Genomic DNA, 24772 nt, shown 5'->3' with positions numbered 1-24772 from the left:
CGAAAAGCTGACGCCTCGCGGATCGCAGTTGCGTGGTAGACGGCCTTAATAGCCGCGGCACGAGAATATTTTATGGTGTGCACTTTCAGACTGTCGCCGGATTTAGGACGAAGGTCGTCGCGCGGACGCTTTCCGAGCGAATCTGGCGATTTCACCATCCGTACCGTCCGTTGCCATGGCGATCGATCTCCGTCGATCGCGAGTCTTTAACAAGTGTCCAGATTTAATCAACCGCTGAATTTGTATCGTATTATAACGCTAGTAACCAGAAAAGTAGTATAAATTTTTCGTACGATAAATCTGTTGCTCACGTTCATTAAAATAAACTCCAAATGAATCGGTCACTTGAGAAATCCCCATAAATAAAAAAAATCTCTCTTTTGGAGAATTGGGAAAATTGCAATTGTAGTACTGTAAATAATTAAAAATATATAAACAACGTCTCAATATTTCATACATCAAGAGGTTTATATTTGTTAGAAAGAAACTATATAGTAAGATATATATTCTTCATAGTAATTGGCTACATACAACTGTTAGCAGTTGTGTACACATGTATAGAATAGTCATTTGTGCTAATTTACACTGAGCGCGAGCGATAAATATAAATGCCAGGGCACTCCCGGATTATTGTTAACGAGAAAAGCGTCCATCTTGTATAGATTTATGGCGAATGCGACTAAATTTAGATACCCTGGGAATACACTATGTATCTTAATGAGCTATTGAAGTCTCGGTGGATTTAACAGAGCTACTGTGCGACCGTTACTATTTATAGGAATGAAAACTTCGTGTCTTGTTCTCGAAATCTGCACAAATCAAATCGAATAACTACGTGATTGAGAATGATGAATAATTGTGCTTCGATTCAAATTTGATTCAAATATATTTTTGGCGTCTGTTGCAGATCGAAGCTTTTTAGTGGCGAACGCGCAGCAAGGACTATGCCACATTATCTATTGCTCGGATGGTTTCTGCCGGCTGACGGGTTTCTCAAGGGCCGAGGTGATGCAGCGACCAGCAGTCTGCGACTTCCTCCATGGACCAATGACATCACCACACGCGGTTGCAGCCCTGCGAGACGCCCTTGCCGCTGGCGTCGAAAAGCATTTCGAGATTCTTTACTATAGGAAAGACGGTGAGAGAGTATCTGTTGATTGTTAATAGTCACAAAATTTTTTTCGTCCAATGACAACTCATGTCGTACACCGAATGCACCATAACTCACAGCTATACTGAGAAAAAATTGTTGCAATTGTCATAATATAACTATAAACTGATAGTTTTTTGCAGTGCCAATTATATATTTATAATTGTTTTAACTACGTCAATTATGATTATTAATTACTATTAAATAGTAAGTCACTATTAAAGAAATAGTTATATTTAGTATAATTGCAATTGCATTTACTAAATAGAAATGTTTATTTTATTTTTACTTTTCATATTGATATTTTACCACGTTAATGTTTGAAATGGTCCTAATTTATAGGAAAATCTTGTCGTTGATAAAACTATTAATACCAGGTTAAGTTATTATTATTAACATTATAGCAGTAATAACTATTAAAATGGAGTTCTTAACTGTAGTGCAAGTAAAAAAAAACAAATTCAATTTATACGTAAAGTTACAAGATATTGTGTAATAACGAATGAAATAAGCAACATATTATATAACATAAAATACTTAAATGTGCAAATAAAAATAATTCAACTTTTTAATTGTTACGGATTTAAATGTGTTATGCGTACGGCGTACTACAAGTTCAAAGTAATATTGTCTCTGCACGTACGTAAAAAAAGGCGGGCGAAGAGTGAATGCGTAATTTCAAACTAAAACTTAGTTCCGTAGAAAGAAAAGAAATCATTTGTACAAGATACGAATATTCTCAATTTGTTGAAGTCTTAAGGAAACTTTTAATGACGCGGAAAACATTTTTCCCATCTACCGAATAACGTCGCGAGAGGTCTTGCCATTTCCGTCGTAACAGCCGAGATAAACATCTGCACGAAGTGTCGCGCTAACTTTACGGTTATTGCCGGTGGAAATAAATCAATATAACGCGTTGTCGCACGTAAAGATTTATCGGTCGCAAGCAAGAAAGTCGCAAACGTAGTAGGCATCTTTCATCCTGCCACCTTCCGTTCTGAATCCTTCTTCTAAAATAGATATTAGCTAGATTTATACAGGGATAGAGATGAGATTCAATTAAGCGCAAATTACCGAGTTTGATGAAATAATACATTTATTATTTAACAATTGACGTGATATCGTTTATAAGTTTATGAATACATGCAATTTTCTCGCATCTCACAAAAATTTGTTCAAGTAACGCGTATTGATTTGTACATATATTGTTGCGCCTGTGGTTTTGTCTTTCCGGTACTGACTAGAAAAATCAACGAGAAAATCGATATTTTAAAAAGAAGATTGTTCCCTGCCAACGAGCTGTTTTTCAATTTTGACCGAGTTCCGCTTGAGCTGTGTCCGCGCGCAGACGTTTTAATTCTTCTTTTCTGTTACGTTTCCTCATTATAAAGCGTTCTTTAAATGCGACTCCTTATTTGCGCGAGTGTCGTGTGAGTTCGAGTGTGTGTTTCAAAGAAGCGCGGGGTGAAGGAGACGCACGTAATATTTTTGAAAAAAAAAAGGAAAAAAGAAAATAAGTTGAATGCAAAACGTCCGCACGCGAAACAGCTCAAGTGGAACTCAGTTGTCAAAACGGGAAAACGGTCCGTCGGCAGGAAACGACCTTCTTTTTAAAATGTGGATTTCCTAGTATTGATTTTTCCTGTCAGCTTTTCAATATCTTGAGTTTTCACGAATGAGTTTTCAAGATATCGGTGCGAGAAAAATCATATCAATTAAAAATATCATTTTATAGCTTGAAAAACTTGGTTTAAATTACTTTTAAATACGCAAATACTTCTTAATACTCAAACTTTATGCACCAATACTTTCGAGTGTTTCACAAAACAAAAATTTAGAAAAAAATATCAATACTTAATTCTATATATAATTTTAGAATAAAATATCGAAAAAATATAACTAAAAAAAATTTATGGCTTTAGTTTTCCTCTTTAGAATGGATTTTTTGAAGACTTCCCTATGATTTTTTCACCTAGATACTTAATTTTTAATGAGACTCATATAACGACATACACAAACATATAGTATATACATTACTTAATGGACATATGTTTACGTACGTCTTTATATGGGTCTCTCTCACTTTGTATTTCCTGATTGTACATCGATTCTTCGATTATATCAAGTCAAAATTTTCTATTCATCTAGAGATTTGTTTCTTTGAAGTAAAAAGCGACAAGATACAAGACCGATGTAACGATAGCTATTTGGAGCAAAAAGATTGAATTTATTCGCTGACCAGTGGTTACTTCTCGAACTCGATTTTGCCGTAGCGTCTGACCTTAGCCGCGGTGAAATCAATAGTCACCACTGTATAATTTATCATAGTCATAGTGCAGAACTTCCTTGGGTGGCTTTATGTAGGTTTGATAGTTAGTTTAACTTCCCAGATTTTGAGTAACGCTTTCTCTTATAAAAAATTAATAAATCTACAAACGAAACTACACACATACACACCCATACACGCACACACACACATTTATTCAAATAATATTAATAAAATATTTACTGGGGGTACATAAATATTTATCCTATAAGAACAAATAATATTAAAATTTAGTTAGTTATTCCTCTACTAAATAAATATATATTTACATTTAGTAAATATTTCACTTGTACTATTCAAATAAATATTTATTAAAATTTAGTAACTTTTCCCTCAGTATTATATATATAAAACAGCTTTTCATTGTAAAAAATATATGTATTAAATAGTATATAAAACAATCATAATGGTATTTGGGTAATACAATTATGTGTGTACATAATCGTCCATCAACAATTAGCTAACAAAGCACGTAATCGCTGCTGTTATTCGAGTTAACAGCTGCCACAGCAATGCAACTTGCACAAATACATTCTCATTCCGTTTTCATCTCCTTTCGTGCTCCTCAGCGTCGTGCTGATGCCGTAGCAGAACAAAAAGTTCATCCACTTTTCTGCGCTTCACTCGTGCATAAGATAGACGGGCACTCTGTTCCGCTGCGAGCCGCTTTAATTAAGGGGCTTAATTAAACCTTGCCTAGGTAAGAGTATCAATGAAGCGAAAAGCGCGAGAGGCTACTATCAAGAAAACCTGCAGCCACTTTCCATGGCAAAACACAGCAAATGTTAGCACAGGAGATTCATGGATAGTTACGTGCACCACAGTGATTCCACCCTTTGTTGAAATAACAAACTCGTACTCTTCTCGGAGTGCCGCCCATCAAGTAACACGTTGACGGCCACTTCGCAAGTCAAAGAAAAGCACACGATAGTCTCTTAAAATCTACTACAAAGATAGACTGAAGCATAAGTCCTCAATTAGACGGTAACATACATTACCATAGGTATTTTTCAATCACGGATAATTCAACGTTATTGAACCATTATCGTATCATTTGATATTTTCGTTACTCACATTTGATTCCGTATTACATTGTAAATTAGACAAATTGTAATCGTCTTTCCGTATGTATTTATCTTTATTACTTTTTTTTCTCAAGATATTTCCGAGATTAGATAAAGTCGGCTGCTTAGTAGATTAACTATTGTTGAATCTGCTACTTATTGCGTCGACCGTTTTCCGATTTGGCTCGTCGGAGAGAATCGATTTATAAAACATAGAAAACGCGTGTCTTCGTGAGAATTAACGCAACGCGAGCTTTCCAGCACGCGGCCTTGCACATGAGGCTCTACCTACGTTGATACAGTTACTAGCATGGAAAATTAATCAATGGAATGGCAAGTTTCGAACTATGATTGCGACATGCATTAAATAGAGCTACAATTTGCTAATTATGCAAAACTTTCAACAATCGAATTATAGCAATAGTGACGAGATACAAGGCTTCAAAAAAATTAATTTGTTTGGTAATTTAAAGAGATATTGTAATCATTAAAATATTAAAATATTAAGTCCTGTACATTGAATACTTGATACAAAGTTTATTACTAAAAATAAGAAAAATAAATTTATCAAGATTTGCAAAAATAATAAATTTATCATTGTCATAATATCGCAACATTGCATTTTTTTCCAAAAATAACAATTAAGATAAATAGTAAGTAAAATGATGTAATATGCGTACAGATAAATTACTGTTGTAACAAATCTATGACAAAAATGTAATTGTTAGTTGTCGACCGACTTGCTTTGATATATCACGTGAATATCGCTGTAAGCTCGGGGAAAAAATTAAAATCTAAATTGAAAGGACGATTAATGGACTTGGACTGCGAAAACTGCAGATAGAGAGAGGTAAGAGCGAGCGTGTATCAATTATCCTGTCACAGATATGATAACGCTCGTTCATTAACGCTAACCCTTTCGCATTTGAAGCGAACTTGTCAAGGGTAAAGAGACGTTCCTGACAAATCGATTACACTTTCATAAGAGAATTTACTGATTGACAAGCCTAAATTATAAAATTGTTTTATAGTTTCTAAAAACCGTATCTATCAATTTTATATATATATATATATATATATAAAATTTTTTTTATATCATTCTCGGATAAATAAGTAGATTATGAAAATTGTCTCACAATCAGTTCCTCGAAATTTCTCTTCAGAAGGGCTCCAAAATAACAAAAAATTTTATTATTGTAATTTATCCCGTTTATATGCGAACTATATATAAAAGAAGAAAAAAAGACATTTAAATGCATTAAGTATAATTTGAATCGAATTTCATGTGCACAATATTACATTTTTACGCATTTTTATTTAATTAAGCTCCTTAATTGCATGAAATCTATCCATGTAATTTAAGCTCCTTAATTACATAAAATCTATTCGTTGATCTCTCTTTCCGCTCCGCTTACTCTTTTTGTGCGTCTCATCTTTTTTACAATGGCCATTTCGCGAACACCTCCTTCAGAAAAGCTCTCCCACGTAGTTACGCAACGCGGCCGCGAGGACAGTGTTTTGAAGCGTCCAAGAATAGCTTCGTGCTCGTATTCCAACCCCTTCTCTTGTTTCTAAAACACCTGCCCTCTCCTTCCGTTATACCCCTTTTTACGTGTCCATTCTTCTCTTTCCCTCACTCATTCTCTTTCTTTCTCCCTGTTTCTCACACACGCACACGCGCACGCACACACACACGCACACGCACGCACATACATGCACACGCACGCACATACATGCACACGCACGCACATGTACGCACACGCACGCACATGCACGCACACACACACACACACACACACACACACACACACACACACACACACACACACACACACACACGCACGCACACACACGCACGCACGCACACACACACACACACACACACACACACACACACACACACACACACGACGTTTAGTCAATGACATCACGGAACGGCACACGGAACTCACCCCTTCCACGTGTATTTGGACCACCGGTGGCGTGTACCATGTGTGACGTCATAACACCCACCGCTCCCATCTATCCTCCTCTCCTCCCACTCTACGCCATCAGCAGTGGCGATGGCTGCAAGCTCGGTACGAGCTACAAAGCTCTCTGTGGCGTCACAGGACAACGACCTGGCGACTGGCGTTCGCGCCATGGCCGGTCGATCGGCTCTTGTCGGACCGAGGCCACAAACTCACACGGCTCGATTTCGAAAGCTCCGTCGTAAGCTCGCCGGGGAAAACGGCCGGAGAGCACGGCAACGCCTGAGATGCGAGCTTGCAGTCTCCGCGGTGGCAGCGAGCCGAGCTTTTGCGTGTGCGTTTGATCGCAATAGAGAAGGGGATCTTCGTCGCGGCGCGGTTGGCGAACGATCCATTGGTGCTCTAGCAATCCTCTTGATCGAGCTTTGCAGCTTTCGGTGCGTCGAGAGAAAATTCGTGTAATTTCGTTCGCATGAAACAGTGGATCCTATGCTAGAGCAAATCGGTGCAACCGAACGCTGCAGCAGTGTAGCGATTGGAATTGCGGTGATCGAGTTCTATAGTAATGAGCTTCATTAGTTATGAATTACTGAAAAATCCACACTAAGTTACGTAAGACGCAAATTGCGAAAATGACAGAACGATGAGGAAATCATCCTAATTGTCATTGTGATGCGAGTATATAAGTAATGAATTTACGCAACTTTTCGTTCGCTAATGTCATTAGCAATAGCAAACAAAAAAAAGGGTGCTCGAACACGATAATTTTAACACGCTCAACTGTTCATGAATTGCGAAAAGCCATATTATAAAGTTTCGTTAAGAAATTAATTAGTATTCAATGTAAAATCGAGAATGTAATTATTGCAAATTGACGATATTAATTACTAAAATAAAAAGGTAGCATGAGATTTTATTCCAGCGTCACAATTTTTATTTCTTTTCGAGAAATTTTACGGACAATTGAATAGAAAATTATATTATTTTACGCGCCCTAAATTTCATCGTCATTATTTGAGAAACCATGTTCTATCAAAAGACGCCAATGTTATTGATCACATGAATGCGCAATTTCGCGGGTGCTGTGTTATCTGACTTGTTTGGTGAATAAATTCTGTTTCGCGAACAGTTTCCGATATCAGAGAGTCACCGTGGGATAAAATTCGCATGTCACGAACCAAATGCTGATCTGTAACGCAAACTGTAAAATTTTAACTCTTCGTCTTTTCGTAACTATTGCAGCGTTGTTATCTGAGCTATTGTTGATTTTGCATTGAAATCTGAACTCAATATCTTTAAAATTGCAACTACATAGAAAAAAATAATATTCTCTTGAGAATACCACTGTTTTCAAAATATAAGTATTGGAATCAGATTATAGAAACAGACAAAAATAGACGTTAACCAGACATAATTTGCTCACATAAAGAAATTTTGTGTAATTTTATTTAAAAAAAATTAATTAATAATAATTTTTATAAATTAAAAGAAAAAAATATTTGATAAGAAATATCTTTAAACTAAGAATTAGAGTTTTAAGAGTACAACATTACTAAAATTTTAAATTTATCTAATTCTTTAAAAAAATTTTATCTTCTTGCATACGAGTATATGTGGAACAATGATTGCGTTAAATAGAATGTTTTAGTTTTAATTTAATACATATTTTTTTCTATATAGAACTATTGTAAAAAAATGTAATTTTATAATTAGGGACATTAAACAGTTTCTACCTAAAACAAGATTGCCTGTTGGGCCGCATATTGCATGCCACTGCTGCGATCGATAAAGATTCTTCCACAGTGTGGATATTACCTGTTGAATTTTCACGCATGTCGCGCAATTTCTGCATCTCAAGGGAATAACGCGATGCGAATAGCACAGGATCCACTTGTGAATCTTTTATATCAAGCTGGCAAACAGAGAGAGAGACAGAGAGAGTGAGTGAGTGAGTGAGAAAGAGAAGCGAGAGAGAGAGAGAGAGAGGGGGAGGGAGAGGAGAGAGAGAGAGAAGAAAGAGAGGGGAGAGAGAGAGAGAGAGAGAGAGAGAGCCGTAAACTTGATCGCGTTCCCAACAAGAGACTCATACATCCTCAGATCGCTATAGAGATTCTGCTACTTCCGTAAAATCGATTTCCGACCTGTTCATGCGAGGCTTCGCTGAATTCCGCCGAGAATTGGCGCGAATAAGGGAGAGGTATTCGGCGAGAGATGAGCTGCGACGCAGAGAATCCGGAAGAGGAACAAGAAGTGATTCCCGCAAAATTGTAGGTTCAATTCATTTACTCTTATAATTAACGTTATACTCATCTAGCGATATCTTGGCATTATTTTAAAATTAGATCTTTTTTACGTGCAATTCCGCTTAGCGAATTCTAATGACATTTCAAAGAGAGAAGAGTCAATAACTTAATTTATTATTTAATCTCCAAGTTTCTTCTCGATCAGATCTTCTAGATCAGATTGTTTAAACCACGTAATTCTTTCACTTTACACTGAACAAAAATTGTTTGGTATTTATGACTATAATTACATAAAGAAATATAATTACAAAAGCTCCATTTTTATAGTTTTATTATTACTAGTAAAGTTAGAAATAATACCCTTGTGATTCTATCGACTATGAAAAAATTTTAACTATTATAAATTATGATAATTTTAAATATGAATAAAATCTATATCAAAATATAAAAAGTTAATAAAAAATCCATATCAAGATATGAATAAAAAAATATTTTCATATAATAAATGTAAGCACAATTTTATAGAGAATATAACTATTTTTTAAATATGTGCTTGCTATTTGCGCAGTATTAATAATTAATACGTATAATTTGCAGTTATAAATATATATGGCACCGTAAATGACTATGAATTACAGTTACAACCATCTCTTTCTCTCATTGTATGATTATAATAGGAGTAAAACGTATATAATGTATCGCACATGGGGAATAATCAAAATAAACCATTTACATTCTCTTTCGCTTTTGTAAGCCAATTCTAATTCTATTTGGCTTCCTGACATTCTAGTTTTTCTCAGCACTCACAGACCTTCTATATTTATACATTAACGTATTTGGTGAGAAGGTCAAGGCTATTTCTTTTATATTTTTAACATTTAGTGAAACGTCTAATTAATATTCTACTTCGGCCGTCTCGAAAATATCGCGACTCGACCTCGGCAGAAAGTCCCAGCTTCTCGGACCTCGTTATTCGTGGTATTTTTAGGGAAACGAGCGTTAGAATAAATTTTTCTTAAAATCGAGCTTTCACGTTGTCCTTGTGATAGAATCAGACGAGAACTACTAAGGAAGCAAGCTTCATCGAAATCCGCGCGATCTTCGTTGACAAAATTCCGACATCATTCCGTAAATTTTTTTTGTATTGGACTATCAAAAAAGAACCTCTCGAAATCTCGTTCGCGACCTTTCTTTCACATTCTCTTTAATTTCGTCTACCTGAAAAATTCAATACGCATTTCTCTTTAATTCAGATCAAGCGATACGAAAGAAATATATTTTACCACTCACAAGGGAATAAATTTAAAATACATAGCTCGCTTTCTGCTATGGCTCGAGTATCGCTTAACACTTTTATCGCTCCATTCGAAGCGAAAATGACTTTGTATTATTGTCCGATTACGCTGAATGATGTTTACTGAAGATATATCTACGTCACCATTCAAAACTCGCAGAAAAGTCCACACTTGATACATGTTATTAATAGACGAAATAGGTCTAATGCTTCGTGTATATTTCTTCGTATATTAATAATCTATTCAACGTAACATATATGAAACATATATTTTAAAATATTAAGAGCCTCATTTATTATTATTCAACTTGTAATATTATCCGATCGGGAATTGAGCATCCGATAATACTTGAATATTTCATGAGCAGCTGCAAAAGTTAGCCGGGAAAATATCGAACTCATATTTCCTACTGTGTCACCTTCGTCAGCCCCGAAATGTTGCAATTTAGTTCCATCATTGTGTTCTAACTACTCCCCGTCTTTCATAAGCGGGAAATTACTGTTCCCGCTAGATATTGCTAATTCGTGTCTAGGAAGGAGCTCGTTCGTGCGTTGACAATCGCCTAAAGACGTTATTTCTGAACGGACGTCTACCTTTCATCCGAGTGAAAAGAGGCCACACGCGAACCTTTCCAAAAGCACCAGAGAAATTAGTCTTATACCAATAGCATTACCATCGTTCGCTACTTCCAAAATATTCTGAAAAGTAGTTAACAATGTTACTAACAAAATACAACTCTCCGTAAGGTCGAAGGTAACGAGAAAACAGAGAATTTAAATGATAAACCAATGATGAGAATCTAAATAATGTATTCCCATCTCGCAGGAATAAGTTCGTCAACAAGAGACGGAAGTTTAATACGATATTTGTTTGTTCACTAGACGGTTCATTCTATTCTCATCTCGATCCTCAAGAGAACGAACGACTAAGAGTCGCATTAATAATTTTATGAAGCGAACAAACGATCTTCTTCTTCGACATTGTTTATTTACTTGCAATTGAACTTTACCTTCCTCACTGCAATACATTGGAAATACCAAAATTGTTGAATAGAAATAAATATTTATAAATGTGTCCTCGAATACATAAGTATACGTACTATAGAAATTGCTCGACTATTAGCAACGTATCTGGATCTAATCTATCACAAATACATTAAAGTCAATGGCCACATTTCGTCGTTTACGACGCTATTCTGTTACATCAATGCATTTAATATGAGCGTTTTGGTGCGAATGCAGGTCAAGCGGAATCATACTCAACATTTACATTATATCCGACCCCCGAGGCTTGTGCTCTAAAATTGTTACATTCCTAGGATATGATTAGATTGCCTAAGTTCTAACCCTGGCCACAGGTAGACAGAAATATCTCGGCAAAATGCGTGAGGTTTCAGTGTGAAATTAGGATCGATTAATGAGAGAGAGAGAGTGTGTGTGTGTTGCTGGGATATCTACTGACTACCGAATTTCATCTACCTCTTATGATAATCCTGGTAGAACCGCTGATCACGCGGTTTCTAGCAAGTGTACTCGAGCTCGCGCGAAAGCACAATTTGAAAAGGGAACGAATATGAGGAAGAGAGTGAAAGCTAAAGTGAGAAAGAGACAGAGATAAAAAGAGAGAAATACGAGAGGAGAGAAGGTGAACGAGGAGGAGAAACAAACTAGAGGGGGTAAAATTGGGAAAGAGAGAAAGAGACCGCGCGTTATTTCTGTGCACTGCTTGGCCTGCACTGCACGATTCCACGTCACAAGGGCATTGCACTCCCCGTGACGTCATGGTAGTAGCAGCGTCATCGACCAATTGGAGGTAGCTGTTAACCTATTAAGCCGCCTGTACTGCGGTATCATGACCCAACTGACTATCTACCAACCGGCACGGCTGTCATGAGACGCGTGCTAACTACCGGCTGCATCCTCTTGCTCATCTGATAGGAAAAGTGCCTATCATGCGCAATATATAACGTGTATGAGCTCCAAAGAGAAAACATTACAAAAATGTTTGTAACCTTTGATTCGTAAATTGTTAAAAAAAAAACTATTTTGCACTTATTATAATTAATTTAAGAATGTATGTATCACAAATCGAAACACTACCAAAAATATAAACATTTTATAGATTATGTTCAATGCAACATAATAATTAGATTACTAACAACAATTAAATTTATTTAAAATTTGAGCAATTTTCTTATTACTTTAAAAGTTATTTAATTTTTTGTTTGCTCTTGATTCTTACGTAAAATCGTGTTTTATAATATTTATTTGTATATTTGACGAGTAACATTATGAATTAAATCAAATTTTTTATATATAATAATGAAATTCTAATAAATATTTCCAAACGTTTAAATTTGAATCCTCTTACTCGTTTACAAATTATTTGTTTAAAACTGCAGCAAAATATAGCCATTTACGCTGTATAAGTAATTATAAACTAAATTTTTCGTTGTTTTGTTTTTTGGAACTGATTTTAGAGCCAAAATTCAGGTATTCACGATCAAATTTTTTTTCTTCTTAATTAAGAAAATAAAAATAAAAAATCTAAAAACTCGCAGTTTTTAAATTTCAACAACTTTTAACTAGTGTTGTACAAAACTCTTAAAACACAAGTAAATTTAATGCAACAGTGCTTTTTAAAATATATATAACTGTTTTTTGTCAGATTGCAAGTTTATGAAGTGAAATTAATTATGAGATAAATTAAAATGAAACGCTTACAAGAAATAGAATAATTGAAAGTTATTATCGAGCTACCAAACAGTTAGGAAAAGGTCAAGGGATCACTCAGAGATCTGAGACCTGATCACCTGTTCGGCGATTTGCGATGGTCGCAAGGTCAGCGTGAGCCCGAGGCTGAATCAGGAAGGGCCACGTGTAAATTAGTCTTGCGGATTAAGCGTGGACTCGGACTTATTTCTGGAGTACGGGTAGCGTCCCGATAGAGGGGTGGATCGGGGGCTGCTTATTTATAGCGGCCGCAGTCGCGGTTTTGCCGCGTCGCAAATTTAGAAACTCATTTCGCTATCTTCGCCTCGCTGCGTATTATCAAATTCCGACTGTTTCTTCCTACACCGCGCACTGAGACCGGCCGGGAACGCCGGAGATACGTTTGGACGCCAGCCAGGACTATTGTTCCGCAGGCTCGTCTATTTTACGCGCTCGCTGATAACCATAAATATCCGTCTCTCCGCGCGTTCCTTTGTCACGGTCTGTATATTTCCTTGTTCTCACTCAATAGCTATTTCCTGAATGGGCAGCTAATTCAAAGCATATCGGTGCTAGACAGATCATTTTTTCTTTATGAACTATGCGTTGTTTATCAATATTGCAAATAAAAAGAGGGACAAATTCTGGCTTAATTACTAGATCTAAAGCAAATTGAGTGTGACGTGAAAAATTTCGAAGAGTATATCTACTTGACAATATAAATTATATTTTCTTACGTAACGAGTAATGTAAGAGAATAACACCACCAACGCACATGTAGTTATTGCCGCTGTTGCTTGTTCAACTTTCGCCGATCGGCGAAAGAGACGTAATATTCTATATTACGAGTGTCGCTTATAGCCGATTCGTAGTCGAAGAGGAGTCTCCTTTATTAGCAACATTCGATGTCGTAAAATGACAATGCTGTTTGCCGTAACAAGAATGCCGATGAAAACAGTGTACATAAGAATCAACGGGGAGTTTATTATTGTCTACGTGAGATGCTCTCGAAATAGGCGCAGACTACTGGACTCTTGTCTTTCCGCGCGAATTCCGCGTGGACATCGCGAAACTGTTACAGTCATGCGCGCGCGTATACCGTCACTCTAATAATAGCCGAAAAGCGCCGTATGCTTCTCCACGGCGTGCTGTAAATTACTGACGGCGCGGCCACGTGAATTAGCCGACGGTTCACGGAAATAAATCGATGCGCATCGCGACAGCTCGACGCTACGCGAGAAATTTGTCCGCTTCTTTGAGATAACGCGTCGCGCAAACGCCCCGCTCGACGTGTTTCGCTACCATCCACCCGGCTATTTCAAACGGCGTGACGAACGCGAACGCGCGCGACGCTTCCATAAATCAATCCGCAATTTCCTTGCCGCAAGAAGAACAGAGAACGGCCCGAAATAATCCCTCAACGACGGTCGTTGTTTCGTAAAATGTCGTGCCTATTTTAATCAAATACCGTGTCCCTCTCGATTCGAATAGAAGGTCGCATCTGCGATTTCCCATGCAATTTCGATCGGAGACAGCTTCGAAGATAGAACGTATAATTCTTTCTTTACCAACAGGTTCAACGAGCGAAAGTTTGAGAATGATTTCGCAGCCGGTCGTCGATCCTTCTTTCGATCGATGGACGACAATGTTTTATCGGAGGGATTAACGGATTTTCTGGGTACGACTCCTGAAGACGAGATCTCGTTTATCTCTCCGCCACTCGATATCACTCTCATCCCTCTTTTTCGCCGGTGATACCGAATAGGTCGTGGGTGCGTTCACCCTCGATGGCGCATCGTCTCTCTTCCTGCGTCGCGCCGCCGTCGCCGTCGCCGTCGCCGCCGCCGCCGCCGCGCCGGTCCCTTCGTATTCTCTAAAATCTCTTGCTCGACTGTCGTCGACGATGCCACGGCGGGCTCTTCTTTTTGTCGGCCTGACAGTTGTACCACAAGGACTTAACGAGACGCGATCGTTCGAGCGGAACAAAGCGAGTGTTCTTCGATGTTCATCATCCGACGACTGAGACACATCACGCGGCTTAGAAATTGCACCCTCCGGACTTTCATCCAACAACGAGGAACTCCCTTTCTTCGTTCTTTCTCTCTATAGAGAGAATTGCTTCGCATATTTTGACGAAAATTTCCTCAAAATCCACGCTACGTCCGCGCCTTTGTTCTCTCTTGAATTTTCGCTCCTCCTACCGACTGCTAATCTCGCGCCTCTTAAGCGCATTTATATTAATTCGACATTTCCACTAAAACTTTACACATTATCTCTGTATAAGCTGAGAATTTTTCAAGCTCCGACAATATACGATAAACATGAGAGTAACCGTTATAATCGTGCATATATGCGATTGAAAAAAATTCTGTAAAGTATAAGAAAGCATTCTTTTTTTCTCATGATTCAAGTCGCCGTGTGTGCTAAACATTCTAATAATATAAAAGAGAAAATGGTAACAGCTTTTTATAAATAAGACACTAATAAGGCCAATATTAATTTTGTAATCTGCTCGCTATTTTGCCAGCGATTATAGTACATACAACCGTCTGTAATTTCCGTTTACATTTCAACACGCCGCATCGTGCCGGAACACACATTAATCCGTCAATGGCAATTTGCTACGGATGGCTTTTACGATCGCGTCGAGAATTATGTCATGCCATATACTAATCCCATCAAATTTACGATAGTGACCGATAATGCATATTTTATGTTTGAGCGAAATGCATAGTTAGATATCTGGAATGCGTCTAGCTTTACCTAGTAAGCACCAAGTAACAGCAATATCAATGTTATAATTCCACGCTTAATATAAATGTAATGCATATTGATTCGTATTGTATTGAAAAAAATAAGAAAAAATTGTTTCCTGATTATTTTTCCCTGAACCTCCTCCAACAAACACAAAATAGCGCTGAAAATTGTTATTTTAAAACACATTCCGGTTAATGAAGGCAAAACCGATTAGTCAAGGTAAGATTCGCGGACGAATCGGCCAACCGCGAGTGACGTAATGGCAACAATTAGGTGAAATAGTCCACAATCCACCATCCATCGGTGGTTACACTGTCCGTTGATTTTACCTTGATTGATCGGATTATCTATTGATCTTGCCTTCATTGATTGGATCGTCCCCTGGTCTGGTCTTCATTGGCTTTAATATGTTTTAAAATAAGAACTTTTTGCATTATTTTGTGTCTCTTGGAGATATTTACTGGGTTTGTTTCTTGCTTTTTTTCAATAGAATACAAATCTTCGATAAAATATATCGAAGAAAATCAATCTCAAGTAAACTTCGGATCCAAAATCTAAGTAGCTCGTATGATGGTCCCCTTCAAACCCTACGATTTTTATTTAAAACTTTTTTTTCCAAAAATACATTGTTTTCAAGATATTTTGGTGTCAAAGTTAAAATGAGACACCTTACATATCTAAATTTACAATATACTTTCCTTAATGTAATCCTTACATATATCCTCGATAATATGTAAAATTCACTACGTGTACTTCTACACATCAATTTCTTGTAACAATTTACAGTTTATATAAGTAAAGACATCCAAGTCAGTATCAAATTCTCTCTTTTTTTATGTCATGGTACTTGTTTTAACTTCAAAGAAATTTCAATGAATTTTCTTGGATTATAAAATTTTACGATGTCTGGATTAACAGAGGGATATCATTTACGGAAAATTTGCGCGTACTCCGTTTCGCAAAAATTTACTCCGCGTATGGGACGCGCGTCCGCAACGAAATGGCTACCTTTATTGCAGGTTTTACGAGCAAGCGTATTTTGAAAACACCCCCATAAAATGAACTGCCGCAGTATCTCCACTCTGCTTGCAACGTTCTTTTTTCTCCGTTCGCACTTTTGGATTTTTAATGCTCGTCGTAGTGACCATTCGGGCCGGAACCGCATGAAAGATATAGAGCATCTGCTTCTGACCTTATCAGAAGCGGATGCTCTATATCGCGCCAAAGTAGGAAATGTTATTTCCAGTGATATCATTTAAACCTTTCTGCTCGTACTATCCAGCTGAAAAACTTCGCACTTTCTAGTACATCAACTCTTATTCTGGTATCACATCTTCTAACTATCAAAAAACGCAATGCCTGTAGAAGTAATCTTTTCGAAAAGAAAAACGAGACGGTGTCAAAAATTAAATTTATTAAATTTCTGATTTTATTTCAAATAGAGTCAATGATTCAATTAATGACAGTGTTTGAGATACTGGAAAAGAGAAATGTATCTATATACTTTTCAAGAAAAATTAAGATATCACTTTTTCTCAGTAAATTTTTGCAAATATTTAAACTGCGATCACTCAGCTAATAATTAACGCAAAAATAAATAAAAAAAGCAAACTCTCTACTGTAAGGTGCTTTAGTTTAATTTTTATTCAGTTTATTATTTAAAGATATCATCGGTTTTGAATAAGGATAATATTTGAGATATCGAAAATCTTGCAATTTACAATCCTTCACCACCTAACAAAAAAATTGGCAAACATAATTATTTGTTAATCTATAGAACTATTGATAACAAAGCCACTTTCAATAATTAATGAGTTTCCATGAAATTATACGCTAGTTTCACACACAAAAACTTAAAACAAAATAGTATTAACGAAAACCGCTTTTACAGAGTAATGATGTAAATCTGACTTTTCTTTTTATTGACAAAATTGAATCAAAATCTCCCGATTGTTCCCATAAGAATAAAACTGCTTTTTCAATATTGTTCGTAAACAAAACAAACAAAAAATATATACTGAAACGTTGACGAATGTTGACGCGTTTCCGTTATTTTTTTCGTTAACAAACACGAAATAACAACATTGCAAACCGGCAAGTGTAATCTTTTGTTGATTGTCTCTTGTACCTTTTAATCGAATGCGCGTAGTCTTTGTTTACGCGTAGTCATTTTTTAATAAAACATAGACTCTGTATAAATAACCATTAAAAATTAAGAAAAAAATAAGTTCGAAATAAAAAAATAATTAAATTTAGGTAAGAATATTCTTCAATAGCAATTTGTGAGACATTACAATTTAAAGGTTGATTAAAAAAAAAGATAATTATGTACAGCATAAAAATAAAGTAAACAAAAAATTTGTAACATTCAGTTACAGTGAGAATGACATAAGGATAGAGAAACTAGTTTCATCGAGTTTTGTAATTTATTTGTAAGTTTTAGGTGATATGCACTTTCTTTTCTAAGGATATAAAATCGTTATCCCTAAAAGATATATTGGAGTAGCGCGTGCTTCTTCTTGCTCCGTGCTTGGAATCTGCGAGTCGTGCGCATTCAGAAACGATTCGCTTGCATTTCAGTCGGACTTAAGAAACCAACTATGCGTGACCAGTCGCGACGTGCGTGATTCCACACGAAACAGAGAGAGAAACTGAGAGCGAAAAAGAAAGGTCAGCGGATCGATAATACAGCTTATCGTGACGATACTGAAGAAACCACACGCATTTTGGCCGCTTCGGCGTTAACGATACGCAAGGCGCAAATTGTGAAATTAACGACACGACTGAGACTTGCGAAGAAACGGAGCGCTTGTCTCGGGAATGTCTTAGCTAATTTAGTTAGGGAAACATTCAGGTCAGATTATAGAAGTAGAGGTAATCCGAGAAAGAGATGTGCCCTTGCAGAAAATAATTATGTTTTATTAAGAATTCATTATATGATTCTCTAAGATGTCACGTTATTTCTCGAAAGTTTAAAAGTAACTTTAGTTCTCTTCGCATTGCACAAGATAAAATATAACGATATGCAGAGAGAAAAAGAGAGGGAATAAATATGTATAAAAATATGTTGGCGCATCAGCCTTGGCCGTGACATCGATCGAGATACGAGAAACGATCGTTCGATCACGAGGAGAAACATGCGTTCTATTGTGGTACCAGAAAGTCAAACCGACGTCTTGTGTAATCCGATAGGACATATGGATCTTATCAAAGATGTTGGCGCTGTGTGTGTGTGTGTGTGTGTGTGTGCATCCGGAATACCGTTCGTTATGGAATATCCAGGTGGCAATGTTGGCTCGATTTCTGGCCGAGCGCATTTTCATACGAGGCATACTTTTCTTTCATCGACGCCCACTGAATCTCGTCCAAGGTGCTCCGACGCGTAAACATCGTCGCTAATTAGTTCACGAACTACTTCGGATAAATCTCGTTAGCGCATGAAATTATTTTCCGTCAGCGCAAGGCTACTGTCTTTTCTAATTGAAGCTGAACTCATCTAGCAAAAAAAAACTTGCACTTTTCTAATATCTCATCCGTCTGATGCTTTATTGTCACTGCGTTGACTTTTATAATTAAATGAGCCTACCCTCGTGGAAACGCTGACGAAAGATGGAAATGATATAAATAAGATTCCAATCTTGATAATAATTTTTCGATTTAATTACGCAGCAGGAAACCAAGTTGACGCTTGTAAGAAGTCGGTATTGCGTGTTTATATTTCTCGTGGTTAATGTTAAAGATAAAATGTACGACTTTTTTTTCTTTCTATGATCCTGCCGCGAGTGGCAAATTTACAACATAAGCAGGTCACGATAAGCCCCGCGTTGCATCCACGATTAACACGACCTGATGTAACGACGTTATTACGGGTTTATATCGGGCAACTTAACATTTTTATGTCAGTGCAGCAACAATCTAGGCTTTACGAGGATATTAGCGTCGCTGGGACGGGACAAACTATTTGGGCGCGATCCAGAGACTTTTATGGCAAGTTTCGTAATTTTACCATCGGCTCTTTTGTCTTACGGGCGCGCCTATTTCGCAAATGAAATATCGTCGCCGATGTACGGTTCGCGCATCGGTGTCTAAGAGACATCCAGTAAACGTCAATCTGGAATATTTATTACGTTGCACAGTCGCACGTCGCGCGAATAGGTTGCGACGTGGCACTTTGTACGTGCCCCGGCATGAATTTCCCCGGCGGTTTGCACTCCTGATTCACTGCTCAATATTTCCGAATTTTACAGCCTCATCACGATAGTCCTTGACACGCATCAAAGTGCCATCGACGCGATGATTTCGACGTGCTATACCGTCGGGAACTTGAGTTACCGTGCACTTGAGTGCAGATAGAAGTTTGTAGTACTTCAATACTTCAAACGGCTAGTCTAAGATGCTCATACGAAAATTTATGTCAGAACAGATATTAAGAATTCATTTATTTAACTATAAGTATCGGTGGTCATTATTGACATTGTTTCTATCTTTTAGATTAATATTATACCTCTTGCGTGTAAAAGCTAAAATTTTAAAATTCTTTGACTTTTCACTAATAATCCTTCATACAGATGAAATGTGTAGTTTTTAAGCACATCCTTCATTTTCATAATAATTTATTCGTTTGATCCTTTCAGTGAATAAAAAACGTAAATACTTCCTGGAAGTATTTACTATTTTGTGCGTGTTGATTTTTAAATTTTTAAGATTTTAAAGGTTTATGAGTGTTTAAGATTTTTAAGAAAGTTCTCCAACTTAAAAAAGTAAAGAGTCACGTAATTTTTTATTCGTATATTTTTTAAAACAGAAATTTTTTAGAAACTTTTATTTTCAAAATAAGTAATGAATAAAAATTTAAGCAATGAAAACTATAATTTATTATTTACAAATATTATCTTTATAATTTTAATAAATATTGAATAACAATTAAAAAAAATTGTAATAATAATATTAATGTTTTTTCTGATAAACAATATTGTTTAGTATAACGTAACGTAATATTTAAAGAGAATTGTAAAGAAAAGTCGCTAATACTAACATAAACTTCCTAAAGCGGCATTTTTTTATTTCTCGAAAACTATAAACATTGCACTGTACTAGCTTGCTTATAGAAACATGATCTGCTTAAAAAATGAAAGAAATAAAAATCTATAAATTGTACATTTATCTTCTTCTATATAAAATCCGTTAAAAATGAATTTTTAAAAAGCAAAAATAAAGATTGCACAATTTTTTTTACAAATTACATAGTTTAAATAATAGTAAATATTATTGATATTAGGGCGACTTGAACATAAACATATAAGATAGATAAACTTATTCTCAAAATTTGATGAAATTCTTGATATGTGAAAATATTGAAGAACCTTCTTAAATGCTAAGAACCTTGTATTATGCGGATTATTTTACAAGTGAATTAAGTTTTGCACAGAATGACTCGCTCGAGTGTTCACTCGTACACATACATTTATGATGAGAACTCGAAGGACGCGCGTCTAACGGCGGACTCTTCGGATACGGGGATATCTGACTTGCTAATTTCCTGTTTTAGGAACCAAGTTCCTCTGCAGCGAGGTGATAGCGCTAATAAGAAGCGAGGTGGACGACATTTGTCTGCAAATCATAAACTTCGAGGACCTGAGCTCACAGCCGCCACCGCAACCCGCGATCCCGCCGCCGAGTCAGGCCAACAACAGGCTCGCGACACGCTGTATGTTCCAATTTTATTCGTTCTACTTCGACTTGTCTCAATGCACGCGCGTCTTCTCGGGTTTTCGTAAATTCGTATTTTCGGGTTTACGAAAATTCATCGTAAAATCCACGACAGTGGACTTCGAAATTAGAAATCGCGTCTGATATTTCACAAAAGTTCGGCTGTGTGCTCTTAATCGCAGTTAATAAATAGTAGATATACGGAGAAACTTTTCTCTTAGAATTTAGTCTTGAAATTATGATAATTGCGGAAGTTAATTCAAAGAATTTTACTATAATTTTAATATAATTATATAATATCAAATTGTATTAAACTCATAGTGAATTATAAATTTTTATTATATTTCACTAATTTTAAGAGAAAATTCTGCAAAAACGACGGAAGAGCACACGTGTTAGATTTCTAGAGAAAAATACCGAAATTTAGAGTCAGCGCTGCCATTACAGCATGTGACGTGTATCTCGATTAGACCGATTCCAAAAATCCCGGCTGTGTATTGTGTAGCTAGATCAAACGGTATCTCTCGAGCCTTAACGTTTACACACGATATCCTGCCGAGACATTTCGTGCTTCCCACACATATAACTTCTTGCGGCTTTTAAACGCGGCTATCATTATTTCCTGCTGCACCGTCCGTTATAAGACATCGTCGCGCGCTGACATTCGGGGCCGCCTCGTTTACAAGTGGGACGTGGTGTGGCATACGTAGGCTACTCCTCATTGTGACGATCATTATTACGATCATAGATTCAGGTCAGGTGTATCCGCATAATGAGCCGCGTTACAATCCTGCAGAAATTCGGACGCGAGTTCTTTAGTGTGCGCAATTACATCGCGTATAAGCTGTCGTTGTCATTCCCGCGCGAGATACACGTGTATGCTTCTTTCTTTTTATTATTTTTTTTTTTTCTTTTAATTTCCGATCCTTTTGGAAGATGTGAATTGTCTTCACTCTCGTCTCTGCTAGCATGCATGCAATATTTCTATGTAAACGCGATGCATCTCTGCAATTAAACTTTGCTTTCATCATCAGTCTCACTGTGGATGCAGCGTAAAATACACAAAAAAGTTTGCACTTTTTAAATATTTCTTTTGCGTAATATACTGAAATTTATAATTTTTTATATCGATTTACTTATTAATAAAATGTGCTGGTGCATATTGCACACTGTAAAAAAATATGTAGAATTACATACGTGGTACATGTAAAAATTACACAATTTATAGTGAAAATATATAAACATGTACATTTCTACAAAAATTAGTACTTTTAATTATGTAAATACATCTTTATATTAGACGAAAAGTTACAATGACACAAGAGTATATTTTATAATTTATATAAATATACAAATTTTTGTATTATTATGTAACATAATGGTTATATCACAAGCATCTTCGAATTTTTACCAACGATAGCACAGTTTAAGAAAAATTATACGTAATTAGTTTGCAAATTATTATATACAAATATTTCTATAAATTCGTAAATTTACTTTTGCAAATTGTTTAATTACTAGAAAAAAAAAAGAATAATTTATAAGTTGCCAGCCTACTGATGCGTGTATAAATATACATTTTTAATACTGGGATCCAAAATTATATCCACTATAATTGTTACAATTTGACATGTAATTTTTTTACAGTGTACACTTTGCATAAACTCCTCGTTGTTTTTACGAATAAATGTAAAGAACACATGTATATACGCGTGTACGTACGCATATCATACGCATATGCATATATGTGTACAGGACACGGGACACGTGGTCGCGTTTTATATCTGGAGTGCTCGCGAAACTATTTTTAGAATGACGCTGCAGAACGCTGGATGTGTGTGGCGCGCCTAACGGTTAACCCTGACCCGATAATAAATGTTATGCCCTCGAATAGGTAGCTATAGGTACCTTACCTCCTGGTTGATAATCCACCCCCTAAGCAGCTCAGCTGATGGTTAGAGACTAGTAACAGAAATCGATCGTAGCGGAAAGTCGCGTAGCGTTAAGAGCGTACTTGAGGAAATGACTTTTTCACGAGCGTCACGCATGAGAAAAATCAATGGACGCGATTACATTTCCCCCTTTTATTCTCACTTAGCTTCGGGTATTATTAATTTTCAATCGTTCAAGCGCTTTTTTAATCAAAAAGAAAAGTTTGCTCGAACAAATTGTAATAATACACATATAATTAATTCATGAAGAAAATTATAATACGGAAAAAATGTAATATTTTAAAAAAGCTTAAAATATTTTATTTATTATGACAAAATTCTCGCTACACTTTAATTCGTGATATATTTGAGAAATAATGAGCAGTTGCTCCACGTAATGCATAAAATAAATTGTGTGTACGAGAAATATACGCCATTCCTATACGATCGAGTTGTATCTTTGCTGCTACTTTAACTCATTCAAGATATCAATAACTGAATGCGTAGGAATTCCGCAAAGCCGATATAATCCGCAATCGATAGTTCGTAGAGTTTGAGATTGTCTCTCTAGAAGCTTAGTCTATTCAGTTTTAGCCTCGTCAAAATGCAATCAATAACGGATATTTGATGGAGTAATCCATCATCTAAATAAATCGGTCGTCTAGTGTCGCGATTATTGCAATCAATAATCATTAAATAATTATCAAATATAATTGTATCTCAAAATTCTGTTAGAGGAAGTACCTTGTCTGCATAATTAAGATGCCCCTTTAACTTCTAAAGACTCATAAAATTATCAATTATTGTGCATTAGCAATTATCTTTAAAATCTTTATTTTTGATTATTTACTTCGATTTGACATGTTTCAATTTGTGATTCCATATTTGTTCCCATCCATCTTCTTCTTATTACGAGTCAGTGTGAGATTGGCTCAAGTCGATATATCACATAAGAAAATAACTCGGAAACGGTTCAATCAATCCATATCCCAATGGCACATTATTCCGACGGACATTCGAGGTTCTTCCCGTTTTGTAACAATCGATAAGTGCATATAGCGTGCACTCGAGAAGATCGTGGCCGTCGTATCTAATCGTCGACGCTCTTTCCCAAGCTTCTCTGTAGCCATTCATTTTTCTTCGCTGCGCCGGTAATGATGATGAGCAATATCGTTGCTGTAAATTTGTCGCCCGGCATGTATCCGATTGTGAATATGATTACATTGAAACTTCTTTGTCGGGTTTTATCGCGGTGCTTCAATCGCGCGCATTTGCATATCGAAATTAAATGTAACGAGCAAAAAACGCGCGCATTTTCGTCAATAATCACGTCTTTTTTTCAGCGCACTTTAACGTATTTGTCGTGCGTCATTTTCTGATTGATAAATAATGGTGAATATTCCCAACGATATTCGACAATATTCTCACACGCGTGGAAAATTAGTATCTCGATTTAGACTTTTAAAGAACTTGAAATCTACACAAGGAAACACTTGTAAAAAAAAAATAATTATCTCTTGTTTCGAGCGAGTCTTTTGAAACTCAATGCGAATAATATACATTATACGTATCATTATTCAATTAAAGGCTGATAAATTTTTGACGACGTTCAATGA

At 36.3% G+C, this 24772-nt stretch overlaps 1 protein-coding gene and 1 long non-coding RNA gene across 11 annotated transcripts in view; one reads left to right on the top strand and one right to left on the bottom strand.

Moving 5' to 3' along the window:
• Positions 1-24772, top strand: part of LOC105196825 (potassium voltage-gated channel subfamily H member 6) — a 139050-nt gene that overhangs the window by 23307 nt on the left and 90971 nt on the right. For all 10 annotated transcript variants that reach the window (XM_026135444.2, XM_026135438.2, XM_026135436.2 and 7 more), the window contains exons 2-3: positions 908-1138; positions 21065-21223. In XM_026135444.2, coding sequence (XP_025991229.1) covers positions 1009-1138; positions 21065-21223 — 289 coding nt within the window. In that variant the 5' untranslated portion in view covers positions 908-1008. The remainder of the gene's footprint in view (positions 1-907; positions 1139-21064; positions 21224-24772) is intronic.
• LOC120359796 lies at positions 5284-14585 on the bottom strand. Its single transcript, XR_005576572.1, has 2 exons — positions 6493-14585; positions 5284-6120 (listed from the first exon to the last, which is right to left on the bottom strand). It is a non-coding gene; the product is annotated as an uncharacterized LOC120359796 (long non-coding RNA).

This window comes from Solenopsis invicta, chromosome 2 (assembly GCF_016802725.1).
Source record: "Solenopsis invicta isolate M01_SB chromosome 2, UNIL_Sinv_3.0, whole genome shotgun sequence".
NCBI lineage: Eukaryota > Metazoa > Arthropoda > Insecta > Hymenoptera > Formicidae > Solenopsis > Solenopsis invicta.
This window is presented reverse-complemented; position numbering and strand designations above follow the sequence as displayed.